Source organism: Pongo abelii, chromosome 3 (assembly GCF_028885655.2).
Source record: "Pongo abelii isolate AG06213 chromosome 3, NHGRI_mPonAbe1-v2.0_pri, whole genome shotgun sequence".
Taxonomy (NCBI): Eukaryota; Metazoa; Chordata; class Mammalia; order Primates; family Hominidae; genus Pongo; species Pongo abelii.
Genome location: NC_071988.2, coordinates 134432501 through 134448250, shown reverse-complemented (window position 1 = coordinate 134448250; position 15750 = coordinate 134432501). Strand labels below are relative to the sequence as shown.

The window sequence follows — 15750 nt, the reverse complement described above, 5'->3', positions numbered from 1 at the left end:
CTAGTTAAAGGCAAAGCACCATAGGTAAAGCTGATAAGCTGTCCAGAATTCTCAGCTTACGGAACCTTGCTTCTTAATTTTATGTTAATTTCTGAAAATCAGAAATGTCATCTCCAAAAAATGTTAAGGGGGTTGTAAAAAATAATTATTTGATATTATAGTTGTATATATGGAGTAAGAAATGAAAAACTAAGAAGAAAATGCCACTAAACATAATTGGTATAGCAATAGGACAGCAGGAAAAAAGAATACTGTAATAAAATTGTCTCTTTAATACCAAGAAATTCTAGTCCAAGCTTCAATACGCTTCCTGTTTTTTGCACTGGATATTTCTTTTACTGCTGCTCTTCATTCTTTTCCACATGTCGTATTAGAGGATTGGTACAGTCTTTAAAACTTCATTGACAGGAGCAAATCCAGTATCCACTGATTTCTTCTCAAAGGCACTCTAACCCATCAGATAGCCTGGCAGTTTCATTCTCATGAATACTCTAGCCATGAAAAAATTTAATAGGACACAGACAAATCCAATGAATAGAAGAAGAAATCTATTGAGTTTGGGGATCTTTGGTGCATTCAATGGGTCCAGGATTATGAAACTTAAACCTCCCATGGTAAACAGGAAGCTGGATGCAAGTCTTTCCATAATATATTGTCCATTTACTCTGTAGGCCAAGAAAGGTACTGGCCTCTGATACCCATGTTCATCAGTCATAGAGCCAACACTTGGAGGTTCAACAATAACATCATAAATTATTCCTCCAGTGATGAGGAAGTAAGACACCGTCACCAGAGCATACACAGTCATGGCCGATGGTATGTGCAGCCAGGGCGGCTTCTTCAGCTTCAGGTTGGGACATTTAAGCACTAAGAATGGGACACGGTACAAAGTCTCCATGTTGGTGGCAGCAAGCTATTTATTTATTTATTTTATTTTTATTTTTATTTTTTGAGACGGAGTCTCACTCAGTCGCCCAGGATGGAGTGCGGTGGCACGATCCGGGCTCACTGCTAGCTCCGCCTCTTGGGTTCACGCCATTCTCCTGCCTCAGCCTCCCGAGCAGCTGGGACTACAGGCGCCCACCAGCATGCCCGGTTAATTTTTTGTATTTTTAGTAGAGACGGGGTTTCACTGTGCTAGCCAGGATGGTCTCGATCTCCTGACCTCGTGATTCGCCTGCCTCGACCTCCCAAAGTGCTGGGATTACAGGCATGAGCCAACGCGCCCGGCCTACTATTTGTTTATTTTTAAGACAAGGTCTTGCTGTGTCACCCAGGATAGGGCACAGTGATGTGATAACGGCTCACTGCAGCCTAGACCACCTGGGCTAAAGAAATCCTCCCACATCAGCTTCCCAAGTAGCTGGAACTATAGTTGCATTTCACCAGGCCAGCTAATTTTTAAATTTTTTGGTAGATACAGGGTTTTGCCATGTTAAAAATTTCTCTCTTTTATGCTCTTATTTTACCTATGTTATGCATTCTTTCACTTACTCAATAAATACTTTTGAGTACCTACTATGTGTCAGGCATTGTACTATACTGTCACTCTACTGTGATGATTTACGTGTCTCCCCCTTACTTGAACATAAGCTCCCTAGATACAGATTCCATTTAGATACAGTATTGAATGGGTGAATGGATGATGGATGGATGGATGGATAGATGGATGAATGCATGGAGACTTTTGATGGTAGCTAACAGGGTTCCTTACAAGCTCCTATATGTATATATTTATATATATATCAATATATATAACCATATATTTTTATATATAAATATATATAACCATATATTTTTATATATAAATATATATAACCATATATTTTATATATATAAGTATATATAACCATATATTTTATATATATAAGTATATATAACCATATATTTATATATATAAATATATATAACCATATATTTTATATATATAAATATATATAACCATATATTTTATATATATAAATATATATAACCATATATTTTATATATATAAATATATATAACCATATATTTTTATATATAAATATATATAACCATATATTTTATATATAAATATATATAACCATATATTTTATATATAAATATATATAACCATATATTTATATGTATATATAACCATATATTTATATATATAAATATATATAACCATATATTTATATATATAACCATATATTTATATATATAAATATATATAACCATATATTTATATATATAACCATATATTTATATATATATAAATATATATAATCATATATTTATATCTAAATATACATAACCATATATTTATATGTATATAAATATACATAACCATATATTCATAGATATAAATATACATAACCATATATTCATAGATATAAATATACATAACCATATATTCATAGATATAAATATACATAACCATATATTCATAGATATAAATATACATAACCATATATTCATAGATATAAATATACATAACCATATATTCATAGATATAAATATACATAACCATATATGCATAGATATAAATATACATAACCATATATGCATAGATATAAATATACATAACCATATATGCATAGATATAAATATACATAACCATATATGCATAGATATAAATATACATAACCATATATGCATAGATATAAATATACATAACCATATATTCATAGATATAAATATACATAACCATATATTCATAGATATAAATATACATAACCATATATTCATAGATATAAATATACATAACCATATATTCATAGATATAAATATACATAACCATATATTCATAGATATAAATATACATAACCATATATTCATAGATATAAATATACATAACCATATATTCATAGATATAAATATACATAACCATATATTCATAGATATAAATATACATAACCATATATTCATAGATATAAATATACATAACCATATATTCATAGATATAAATATACATAACCATATATTCATAGATATAAATATACATAACCATATATTCATAGATATAAATATACATAACCATATATTCATAGATATAAATATACATAACCATATATTCATAGATATAAATATACATAACCATATATTCATAGATATAAATATACATAACCATATATTTATATATATAACCATATATTTATAGATATAAATATATAACCATATATTTATAGATATAAATATATATAACCATATATTTATAGATATAAATATATATAACCATATATTTATAGATATAAATATATATAACCATATATCTATATATATAAATATATAGATATATAAATATATAACTGTATATTTAAATATATATATTTTTATATTATTTTTATATATATATATATATTTTTGAGACAGATTCTCACTGCATTGTCCAGGCTGGAGAGCTATGGTGCGATCTCAGCTCATTGCAACCTCTGCCACCCGGGTTCAAGCAATTCTCCTGCCTTAGCCTCCCAAGTAGCTGGGATTGCAGGTACCCACCACCATGCCCAGCTAATTTTTTTTTTTTGTATTTTTAGTAGAGACAGGGTTTCACTATGTTGGCCAGGCTGGTCTTGAACTCCTGACCTCAGGTGATCCACCCGCCTCGGCCTCTCAAAGTGCTGGGATTACAGGCGTGAGCCACCGCACCTGGCCCAAGATATTTTTATATTAATTATTGTAGGCGGGGTGTGATGGCTCTTGCCTGTAATCCCAGCACTTTGGGAGGACGAGGCAGGCAGATTTCCTGAAGTCAGGAGTTGGAGACCAGCATAGCCAACATGATAAAATCTCGTCTTTACTACAAATACAAAAATTAGCCAGACCTGGTGGTGCGCGCCTATAATCCTAGCTACTTGGGAGGCTGAGGCAGGAGAATTCCTTGAACCCGGGAGGCAGAGGTTGCAGTGAGCCGAGATCATGCCATTGCACTCCAGCCTGGGCGACAGTGTGAAACTCTGACTCAAAAAAAAAAAAAAAGAAAGAAAGAAATGTTCCTACACACAATGATTTTTTATTTGTTTGTTTGTTTTTTGAGATGGAGTCTCACTCTGCCACGCAGGCCAGGCTGGAGTGCAGTAGCAGGACCTCAGCTCACTGCAATCTCTGCCTCCTGGGTTCAAGGAATTCTCCTGCCTCAGCCTCCTGAGTAGCTGGGATTACAGGCACTCGCCGCCATGCCTGGCTACTTTTTTGTATTTTTAGTAGAGACGGGTTTTCACCATGTTGGCCAGGCTGTTCTCAAACTCCTGACTTCGTGATCCGCCCGCGTTGGCCTCCCAAAGTGCTGGGATTTCAGGCGCACCCGACCGTATGTGGGAATATTTCTAAGATGTATTAGAACCTCTCTGCCTTCTAAAAAACACCGGGATCATTTGGCCCTACTAAATGACACGTTACTAATGTTCTTTGGAGGGCTTGAGTTTTCCTTTAAAATTTTTGTTTCCTTCCGTGCTGACAGGAAATCACTTGTTGCTTAATTGTCATTGATATGCCACCTGAAGCGGTTGATTTTCCTCTAACACCATTCTGATCTGTTGCAAGGTTGGAAGCCACATCATGAGAACTGCTGTAACTTCATGCAAAATGCAAACCAATAGATTCAGAATGAGGCCCTGAAGATTCTTAAGAGATTGGTCTTGTCCAAACACTTGGGGGTTGATTAAAGAAAAAAACAATTTTTTTTAAAAGAGAATAGTCTTGAATCTAGGGCACCAAACTTTATGACAACTATATTTCCTACTCAGAATACTCCTTACTTCCTGATTCTTTGGGCTCTTGACAAATGTGGCATTAATATATAAAATGTAGTACCATTTTAAAAACTAGAGTCCACAAAAGGCTAGGCCTTACAGTGGCTCATGCCTGTAATCCCAGCATTTTGGGAGACCAAGGTGTGAGAATCGCTTGAACCCATGATTTCAAGACCAACCTGGGCGATGTAGCAAGACGTTATCTCTACTAAACATTAAAAACAAAAACAAACAAACAAAATACACTAGCCAGGCATGGTGGTGCACGCCTGTAGTCCTAGCTACTCCAGAGGCTAAAGCAGGAGGATCTCTTGAACAGGGGAGTTTCAGGTTGCAGTGAGCTATGATCACACCAGTGCATTCAAGCCTGGGTGACAAAGCAAGACCTTGTCTCAAAAATAACAATAAATAAATAAAATCCACAAAAGGAGGAATTAGTATTTGAACATATACGTATATAGGAAATAGTGATAAGATATGGTATTGTGAAAAGACACATTTTAAATTCTATTTGATTTAAATATCTGGCACAATCTATGGCACTTTTTAGTAAATGAAAATAACATGAGCTTGAGAAACAGATGAACCCAGGTCCAAAATTTTGTTCTGTCCATTTGGGTGATCTTTGTGTAACTTAGCTATTTTCCCTTCATTTTCCTCTATAGAATCCCCAACCTGAAAAAGGGAGATAGAAACACTTTTTTTTTCTTTCTTTTTTTTTTTGAGATGGAGTCTCTCTCTGTTGCCCAGGCTGGAGTACAGTTGCGCAATCTCAGCTCACTGTAACCTCCACCTCCCGGGTTCAAGTGATTCTCCTGCATCAGCCTCCCGAGTAGCTGGGATTACAGGCGCACACCACCATGCCCAGCTAATTTTTGTATTTTTAGTAGAGACAGGGTTTCACCATATTAGCCAGGATGGTCTCGAACTCCTGACCTCGTGATCCACCAGACTCAGCCTCCCAAAGTGCTGGGATTACAGGTGTGAGCCACTGCGCCCGGCCCAAAAACACTTTGTTACTGAATTGTTTGCAAATAGATTAAGATAGTAATTTAAGAGCAGTTGCTTATTTGGCTCTTTCTATTGCAGAAATGAGCTAAAATAAGATAGGGTTATGTATCAGTCATTAAAGAGATAACACTAACCGTCTCAACAAAATCATTAATGTTTTACTGGGCAAATCTTGTGATCTTTTTCAATTGTATGCTATCGGTGCCCCTGTGATCTTGGCTCACCTGTGATTACAGCTTTGCTCATCCTCCTGTCATGAGATCTCCTCTACTCTGAGTGGCAACAAACTCTTCCCTAGACCATCAGGTCACTCTTGCAGAGGGTCTTGGGTTATCTTCCTGTGCGAAGCAAGCTAAGGAAATGATGTGGGGTGGTTCCCAGCCTCTGACCACTGAGCTCCTCCAGCCACTAACAATGTTTTGCTTTTTATTTTTTTATTTTTATTTATTTGTTTGAGATGGAGTCTCGTTCTGTCGCCCAGGCTGGAGTGCAGTTGTGCAATGTCACCTCGCTCCAACCTCTGCCTCAAGGGTTCAAGCAATTCTCCTGCCTCAGCCTCCCGAGTAGCTGGGGTTACAGGCATGTGCCACTGCGGATAATGTTTTGCATTTTCAGTAGAGACGGGGTTTCACCATGTTGGCCAGGCTGGTCTCGAACTCTTGACCTCAGATGATCCACCCACCTTGGCCTCCCAAAGTGCTGGGATTACAAGCGTGAGACACCATGCCCAGACAACAACGTTTTACTTTTAAAATTCTGAGTGTGTCGTAAGCACTTTGCTGTATCCATTAACAAACTCAATCATATGAGACAGATAGCATTTTCTTAATTAATTGATTTATTACATATATACACATATACATATATTTTTTTAAGAGATGAGGACTCCCTTTGTCATCCAGATTGGAGTACAGTGACAGATAGATCATAGCTCACTGCAGCCTTGAACCCCTGGGTTGAAGCGATCCTCCTGCCTCAGCTTCCCCAGTAGTTGGGACTACAGGTGTGCACCACTGCACCCAGCTGACAGATACTATTATTATACATACTTAACAGATAAGGAAACTGAGGCAGAAGTTTGAGTCTGTGCTGTCCAATGTCATATCCATTAGCTCATGTAACAATTGAGCTCTTGAAACGTGGCTTTTCTGGGCCAGGCGTGGTGGCTCACTCCTGTAATCTCAGCACTTTGGGAGGCTGAAGTGGGTGGATCACTTGAGGTCAGGAGTTCAAGACCAGCCTGGCCAACATGGTGAAACCCCGTCTCTACTAAAAGCACAAAAATTAGCCAGGTATGGTGGCAGGTGTCTCTAATCCCAGCTACTCGGGAGGCTGAGGCACAGGAATCACTTGAACCCAGGAGGCAGAGGTTGCAGTGAGCCGAGATCTTACCACTGAGATTGTACCACTGCACTCCAGCCCAGGTGATGAAGTAAGACTCTGTCTCAAAAAAAAAAAAAAAAAAAGGCGGCTTATCGGAATTGTGATCTAAGTGTAAAGCACACACTAGATTTCAAAGACTTTAAACTATCTCATTAACATTGGTTTACATTAATTATATGTTGGAATATTTTGGATATATTGGCTTAAGTGAAATACATTATTAAAATTAATTTCGCCTGTTTCTTTTCATGTTCTTTAATCTGGTTACTAGAAAATTTTAAATTAGCCAGGCGCAGTGGCTCACACCTGTAATCCCAGCATTTGGGGAGGCCGAGGCGGGTGGATCACAAGGTCAGGAGATCGAGACCATCCTGGCTAGACCATCCTGGCTAACCATCTCTACTAAAAATACAAAAATTAGCCAGGAGTGGTGGCAGGGACCTTTAGTCCCAGCTACTCGGGAGGCTGAGGCAGGAGAATGGTGTGAACCCTGGAGGCGGAGCTTGCAGTGAGCCGAGATCGCGCCATTGCACTCCAGCCTGGGCGACAGAGCGAGACTCTGTCTCAAATAAAAAAGAAAAGAAAATTTTAAATTAGGCCAGGCGTGGTGGCTCATGCCCGTAATCCCAGCACTTTGGGAGGCCGAGGTGGGTGGATCACCTGAGGTTGGGAGTTCGAGACCAGCCTGACCAACATGGTGAAAACCCATCTCTACTAAAAATACAAAATTAGCCAGGCGTGGTGGCACATGCCTGTAATCCCAGCTACTTGGGAGGCTGAAGCAGGAGAATTGATTGAACCCAGGAGGCAGAGGTTGCAGTGAGCCGAGATCATGCCATTGCACTCCAGCCTGAGCAACAAGAGCAAAACTCCACCTCAAAAAAAAAAAAAGAAAAATTTAAATTACTTATGTGTCTCACATTATGCTTCTATGGGACAGAGCTGGTTTAAGCAAGTTGCCCAAGGTCAACCTGCTAGTGTCAGCGGCAGAATTGGAACCAGGTTGTCTTGAAATATTGGCATTATAAATTAATGTTAACCATATATTAAAATGTTTTAATAATGCAATTAACATATTCATAATTTAGTATACAAGGTACATTATGGTAATTTCTATACCAGATGTCTGGTAATTCTCATAGTACAGCTAGGCTTAACACATTATTTTAAAACAATTGGACATTTTGGAACCTTTCAGCTTTCAAAGTTGAGGTTAAGAAGGAAATTAAGATAGGATGTCCTTATTACAATCTTTGAGATAATTTAGAGAGGAGAACATATCATTAATCTTTTGACATTATTTGTGTCCTAGTTTTCTTTTCTTTTCTTTTTTCTTTTTCTTTTTTTTTGAGACAGAGTTTCACTCTTGTTGCCCAGGCTCAAGTGCAATGGCTCGATCTCAGCTCACCTCAACCTCTGCCTCCTGGGTTCAAGAACTTCTCCTGCCTCAGCCTCCCGAGTAGCTGGGATTACAGGTGCATGCCACCATGCCTGGCTAATTTTGTATTTTTAGTAGAGAAGGGGTTTCTCCATGTTGGTCAGGCTGGTCTTGAACTCCCAACCTCAGGTGATCCACCCACTTTGGCCTCCCAAAGCGCTGGGATTATAGGCGTGAGCCACCGCGCCTGGCCTGTGTCTTAGTTTTCAAAAAATTACTTTTATAAGGAATTAACCTTATGTGTCGCAGAGAAAAAAAAATAGGAAAAGCCCTTGTTTTAATAGAACTTATATTCTGGCCATTGGGTATGAGAGAACATAGGTGTTAAACAAATAAATATACATCATATCAGGTGGTTATAAGGGCTATGAAGAAAAACAAAGCAGAGTAAGAGGACTGAGAGTAACAGGGGAGTGAACGGGGGAAATGGTGCTATTTTTAATAGGAGAATCTAAGAAGTCCTTTCTGATACGCTGACATTTGCACAGGACCTAAATGAAGTGATGGAGCAAGCCTTGCAGTTATTTTGGGGAAGAGCATTCCAGGCAGAGGACAAGCAGGTGCAAAGAACCTAAGGCAAGAACAAAAAGCTAATGTAGTGGGAGTGCTGTGATCGAGTAGAAGATGAGGTCAGAGGATATGGGGTGGGGGTGGATATACAGGCCTGATGGTCCACTAGAAGGACTTTAGACTTCCTTTTGCTTGACACTGAAAGTCACTGGGGGTTTTAGAAGAGAGGAGTGACTAAGTTCTGTCATACTCTGCCCACTTTATTGAGAACAGGTTGTAGGGATCAGGAATAGAAGTAGCAGCGCCAGTTAAGATGCCATTGCAATGGTCCAGTTGAGCAAGCATGGTAGCTTAGACTATAGTGGTACCAGTGTTCAAGGTGAGAGAGGTCAGATTTGTGTTGTTTATGAAGGTAAGGCTGACAAAATCTGAAAATGGATTGGATGTGAGGCATGGGGAAAAGATAACCAAGTGGTCTGAATGCACATGACTATCTTATTTCATCTGTTCATATGTTCATTTATCCTTTCAGATATTTATTTATCAAGTATTTCTGCATGCTAGCAGAATGCCAGTAAATGTGGTACATGCTGGGATGATAAGAGCAGAGAAACCTTTCAGTTTAGTGAAGACATTTTTAAGAGAAAAATAAAATATAAAGAAAAATTAAAATCTCCACCAAGGTATTACAATCTTGAAATATTTATTTATTTATTTATTTTTCTGACAGGGTCTCACTCTGTCACCCAGGCTGGCATGCAGTGGCAGCATCACAGCTCACCGCAGCCTTGACCTCCCAGGCTCAGGTGATCCCCCCACCTCAGCCTCCTGAGTAGCTGGGATTACAGGTGCGCACCAGTGCACTCAGATAATTTTTGTATTTTTTGTAAAGACGGATTTTCGCCATGTTGGCCAGGCTGATCTCGAACTCCTGGGCTCAGGTCATCTGCCTGCTCAGCCTAGTCTGCTGGGACTACAGACATGAGCCACCACACCCAGCCAAAATCTTGAAATTTTAACATATATTCATTTCACTTTGAAATTCTTAACATATTATTTCTTTTGATTTATAATTTATGTATTATCTAAGATATATGTAACTTAATATAATTGGAATCATACTTTATATTCAGTTTTGCACCTGATATTTTTATCCCTCAATATGGTTCTCTTAGCATGTCATTTAAATTTTTTTTTCTTTTTTTGAGATGGAGTCTTGCTCTGTTACCCAGGCTAATTTTTGTATTTTTTTTTTTTTAGAGATGGGGTTTCACTGTGTTAGCCACGATGGTCTCGATCTCCTGACCTCGTGATCTGCCCGCCTCAGCCTCCCAAAGTGCTGGGATTATAGGCGTGAGCCACCGCGCCCAGCCTTTTTTTTTCTTGAGATGGAGTTTTCACTCTTGTTGCCCAAGCTGGAGTGCAATGGCACAATCTTGGCTCGCTGCAACCTCCGCCTCCTGGGTTTAAGCGATTCTCCTGCCTCAGCCTCCAGAGTAGCTGGGATTACAGGCATGTGCCACCATGCCTGGCTACTTTTGTATTTTTAGTAGAGATGGGGTTTCTCCATGTTGATCAGGCTGGTCTCGAACTCCCGACCTCAGGTGATCCACTCACCTCGGCCTCCCAAAGTGCTAGGATTACAGATGTGAGCCACCACACTCAGCCAACTAATTTTGTATTTTTAGTAAAGACGGGGTTTAACCATGTTGGTTAGGCTGGTCTCGAACTCCTGACCTCAGGTGATCCACCCGCCTTGGCCTCCCAAAGTGCTGGGATTACAGACGTGAGCCATCACCCCCTGTCTGATTTTACTTCTAAGGTAACACAAATCTTTTAAAAATCATAGGAATACAGAAAGATAAAAACTGGAAAAACTGTTTACTCAGTCCCACCACTCAATCACAGTCACTGCTAAACTCCTGGTGGATCTCGTTCCAGTTATTTTTTAATGCTCAGATTATTTTTATTTTTTTAAAAAACTTACTTGTATTTCTACTATAAATACAATTTTGTATCCTGACTTATTCACTTAAACTTTCTCCCTATAAAGTTTTCATGAACATACCTTTTTGATGACTATAAAAATTCTATGGAATAAATGAATAGATGAAGAAATGAAAGAAATCCTCAGCTGTAAAAGAAGGATGCAGATGGTGATAATGGTACCTTTCTTGGCAGTCAATTTAAGGATCAGTAACGGAATGTTTAGCACAGCATCTAGCACATTGTATGTACAACAGATGAGAGCCAGTTTTACTAACTCTCTTACCTAATTTCTTTCATCTGTTCATTTATTCATTTTCTGTGGAATTTACTTGGATATTAATATGATCTATCTTTGACTATTGTTGGCCCATCCATCACAGAGTTTAATTAAGTTGATCTGTCAAGCTAAGTGGATGTCTTACTCTTCCCTTAGCACTCCATGAAGTTCACTGCACAGACTTTCCCAAAGAGCTAAGATGGGTTTACAGAAGCCTCCATGCCAGATCCTCTATAGATTTTCCTTAACTATTCACCTATTGTTTTGAGCATCTGTAATAATATCTTGGTGCTGCATCTGTCCTAACAGCCTTTCCAACTTATTTGTCGGCTTTTCACCTTAAATATTGGTAAGTAATCATTTATGCATATTTTAAAATTAAAAATAATCCTTCATAATTATTAAAAACGCAACATCTGTTTACTTAAGAATGTTATAAATAGGCCGGGCGCAGTGGCTTACGCCTGTAATCCCAGCATTTTGGGAGGCTGAGGCGGGGAGACCACCTGAGGTCGGGAGTTCAAGTCCAGTGTGACCAACATGGAGAAACCCTGTCTCTACCAAAAATACAAAATTAGCCGGGCGTGGTGGCGCATGCCTGTAATCCCAGCTATTCGGGAAGCTGAGGCAGGAGAGTCACCTGAATCTGGGAGGCAGAAGTTGTGGGGAGCTGAGATTGTGCCATCGCACTCCAGCCTGGGCAACAAGAGCCAGACTCCATTCCAAAAAAAATCCGAGCAACAACACTAACTCCTAATATATACCATTTTATATCCTTTTTTTCTATGTACATGTATGAATATATGTCCCTTGAACTTCTCCTGTACTTGTCCGTGTTGCTTGTCATAAAAAAACGGAGAAAACCCAAATTTTTCATTTTGGAAAAAAACAAATGCGGCATCCTTGAACTAAAGTTTCATATCTTTGTGATGTTTTTCTCAGAGGTGTTTAGGAAGCCTTACCTATTCAGTTTAGGGGACAGAAAACAAAGTGAGGGAAGGTTGATGATGGATGTAAAAGGAAGTGGAAAAAGAAAGTCAAGGTTAAAGGGGAAGGACAGGTTTCAGAAGCACATGTGTCTTCTTACTGGGCCCTCAGCTGCTGTTGCTTCTCATCTTGCATCTGGACCCCTGCCCAATACCAAGTGCCTGCCCTTTACCTCCCTCCTCCATCCTGCCCTTGAGACCCACATTAAGACATGCTAAGGCTCAACTCCCACTCTTCCGTACTAATCCTACAATAAAAATGCCCAAGACATTCCAGCTAGTGCTGATTTCTTAGGGTTGCTAGTAATCAGTATTGCCTTAGGGAGCTTTCTTGTGTTTGGGCAACATTTTTGCCTCAATAAAAGATCAAAGAGATCTCTTGCCATAGTAATACACAATTTAAGTGGTTTAATTATGTTTAATGTTCCACAGAACAATGAAACTATATATAGACTGCATGCTTGATATTGGTATTCTATTTTTTTTCCTTAGTGATTCTTGCTGTGATCTATTTTTTTTTCTAATATTACCATTTGTGCTGGTAAAACATGGGCTTTAATGTCAGATAAACTTGAAATCTTACACCTAACTTCACTTAACTTCATTAGTTGTAGGAACTTCATCAAACAATTTTACTTCTCTAAGCTTCAATTTCCTTGGGCAAAATGGGGCTAACAATACCTAACTCCAATTGTAAAAGTTAAATGAAATAATATATTCCAAAGGATTCATACGGTGGCAGGAAGATAGTTTTTTAAGCCCTTGTTTTTTATCAGACCTAGAGTGCTGTCTCATGGGTATTTGTTGCAAGTGAATTAAATAGATAAGCACATAATAAACATGAGTTCGACTCTTTGCCAGCATAGATATCTGAGAATTTTTGCAAGGGAGAGAGAACACTCCCTGGTCTTTCAACACAGAAAAATGGTGCCCAGTGCTGTCATTCACTTATGCATATCCCAGGTTACGGAGTCTACTTGAGTGCATGGCAAAGAAAAAAAAAGGACGGAGAATTTCAAAGAATGACCAGTAGAACCCAGACCCAGGAATTTTCCAGCATGCTGCCATAGAGCCAGCATGATTGAATTGACAGCAAAGTTATATCAGACTTTGCATTAGTCATCAGTGTCACAGACTCTCAATATAAATCTTGGTTCCAGCAAAGAATTTAGAAAGGGAAAAATTGCCCTCATCCTAGAAGGAGCTTAAGATCCAGGAGAAGGAATTCATGCACATAGCATTGAATGCACATGAAGTGCTAAAGTTGGTCAGCATTTTTTAAAATTGTGGTTTAGCAATGATGGTTTCCTCTTTAATGATGAGTTTACAGTAAGAATAATATTTCTGGAACAATGTACTCTAAAACTTTTTCTTATTTTACCTCTTGTCACTAAAGAGTAGCTTAACTCCCACATCACCAGCAAAATTCAGGGCACTGCATGGCTGCTCTTGTCTGTAGGAAGGGGAAGAGAGAAAGTGAGGTGATTTCAGGAGGAAGACATCCCTACCAAAAAGTATCTTCCTATCCCTGAAATTATGTTTCAGAATCTCCTTGTAAAATGTTTATCACAGAGCTTGCACATATTAATTGTTCAATATAAGATGGCTGTTTCTATTACCATTATATTACACATAATAATATATATATAGTCATTGTTTTATCCCTACAACTTTGCAGTCCTGGAAAAGACCATACCTTAAGCTGTTTCAGACCATGTCATTCTGCTCAAAACCTTCCAATGGTTTCTCGTCTCCCTCAGAATCAAAATAAAATTTTTTACAGTGAGCCCCAAGGCCCTATATCATCTGACCTCCAGCACTCTGGCCTCATCTCCTACCACCCACTCCCTTGTTCATGCCACACCATCTATGTTGAACTCCTTATTGCATCTCAACAAAGAAGGCACACTCACACCTCAGGGCCTTTGCACTTGCTATTCTTGGGCCTGAAAGTCTTCCCTCAAACCCTACTACAAATAGCTCCCTATCTCACCTCCTTCAGGTCTTTGCTCAAATGCTATCTTTGAGGTTAACTACACTTGCAACATCACACACACCATCCCTTTGAACTCCCTATTACTTTTTTTGTTGCTGTTGTTGTTGTTGTTGTTGTTTTTTGAGACAGAGTCTTGCCCTGTGGCCCAGGCTGGAGTGCAGTGGCACAATCTTGGCTCACTGCAACCTCCACCTCCTGGGTTCAAGCCATTCTCCTGGCTCAGCCTCCCGAGTAGCTGGCATTACAGGCATGCACCACCACACCCGGATCTTTTTTATTTTTTTTATTTTTAGTAAAGGCTGGTTTCACCATGTTTGCCAGGCTGGTCTCGAACTCCTGACCTCAGGTGATCCATCCGACTTGGCCTCCCAAAGTGCCGGGATTACAGGCATGAGCCACCGTGCCCAGCCCCCTATTACCCTTTGTACTAGTCAGGGCTCTCTTAGAGGGACAGAAGTAATAGGAGATATATATATATACTAATAGGAGATATATATATAGGAGTTTATTAAGTATTAACTTACACAATCACAAGGTCCCAGTATTAACCATCACACCCTTCCTCTTTTTATTTTTCTCCATGGTCTGTATTATCATCTGATATAATCAATATGTATATATGTATTTGTCTATTTATTGCTATCTCCCGACAGTAGAGTAAAAGCTCAATGAGGGTAGATCTATTATTTTGTTACTGACGCTTGGTCCCTGATAGTTGCAAGTTAAATACTTGCTGAATGAATGTAATGGAAGATTTCGGAAAGTATTTTAATAAAAATACAACCATGTAGGGGATATGAGAATCAGGGTGACACCACCCAAGGAAGTAAAGGGGTCAGGATAGAGAAGTCCTAGAGGTCTGAAGACAAATTTGTCTATTTGATCATTTTGTAGAGAGCTAACCCTCTTCACTGAGTCAGCAACAATACTGCATTAATTTTGGCAATTGAAGAAAACCTAAACTTCATCTCAGGAATTCTATTGCTTTTTAAAAACCCATTTGTGGCCAGTTCTCATTCATGTTAATAGATCTCTCGTTTTCCTTTAAGGGCAGCAAAGCCAAAAAAAGTTACTTCAAGGGCCCAGAAAGGAACAACTAGCTAAATATAGACACATCATACTGTATGAAATAAAGACTGCGTAAGTCTGCCAAAATAAGATCCCATCAATGAGGAACATATTATGTTGTTCCTGGTCTCAACCTTGACATAGGAAAGTTTAAGAAACAGATTTGTAATTCTCTATTGCTTATGTAATAATTAGAAATCTTAAATGATCTGGTATTTGGACTGTCCTTTCAAAGAGCAACCTGGATATTTAAAGGCAGGGACTGGGACTACGTGACTCCAGACAAAAATATACTGTATCATACTGGAAGCTATGTATGCCTTCCCAGCTGCTGCAAGAACATTTGTCATGTGGTGACAGCATTCTTCTCACTTCTGATA

General features: G+C 38.7%; 1 protein-coding gene across 1 annotated transcript; it reads right to left on the bottom strand.

Annotated features, from left to right (window-relative positions):
• Positions 1-315: 315 nt before the first annotated feature.
• On the bottom strand, positions 316-907 carry LOC100434110 (oligosaccharyltransferase complex subunit OSTC-like). The gene has a single exon (XM_054554353.2). It carries the CDS (start codon positions 896-898, stop codon positions 449-451), a length of 450 nt encoding a protein of 149 aa, XP_054410328.1. The 5' UTR covers positions 899-907; the 3' UTR covers positions 316-448.
• Between the last annotated feature and the right edge of the window lie 14843 nt (positions 908-15750).

Coding starts and splice junctions, on each gene's coding strand:
- LOC100434110 (XM_054554353.2), bottom strand. CDS start 898: ATGGAGACTTTGTACCGTGTCCCATTCTTAGTGCTTAAATGTCCCAAC.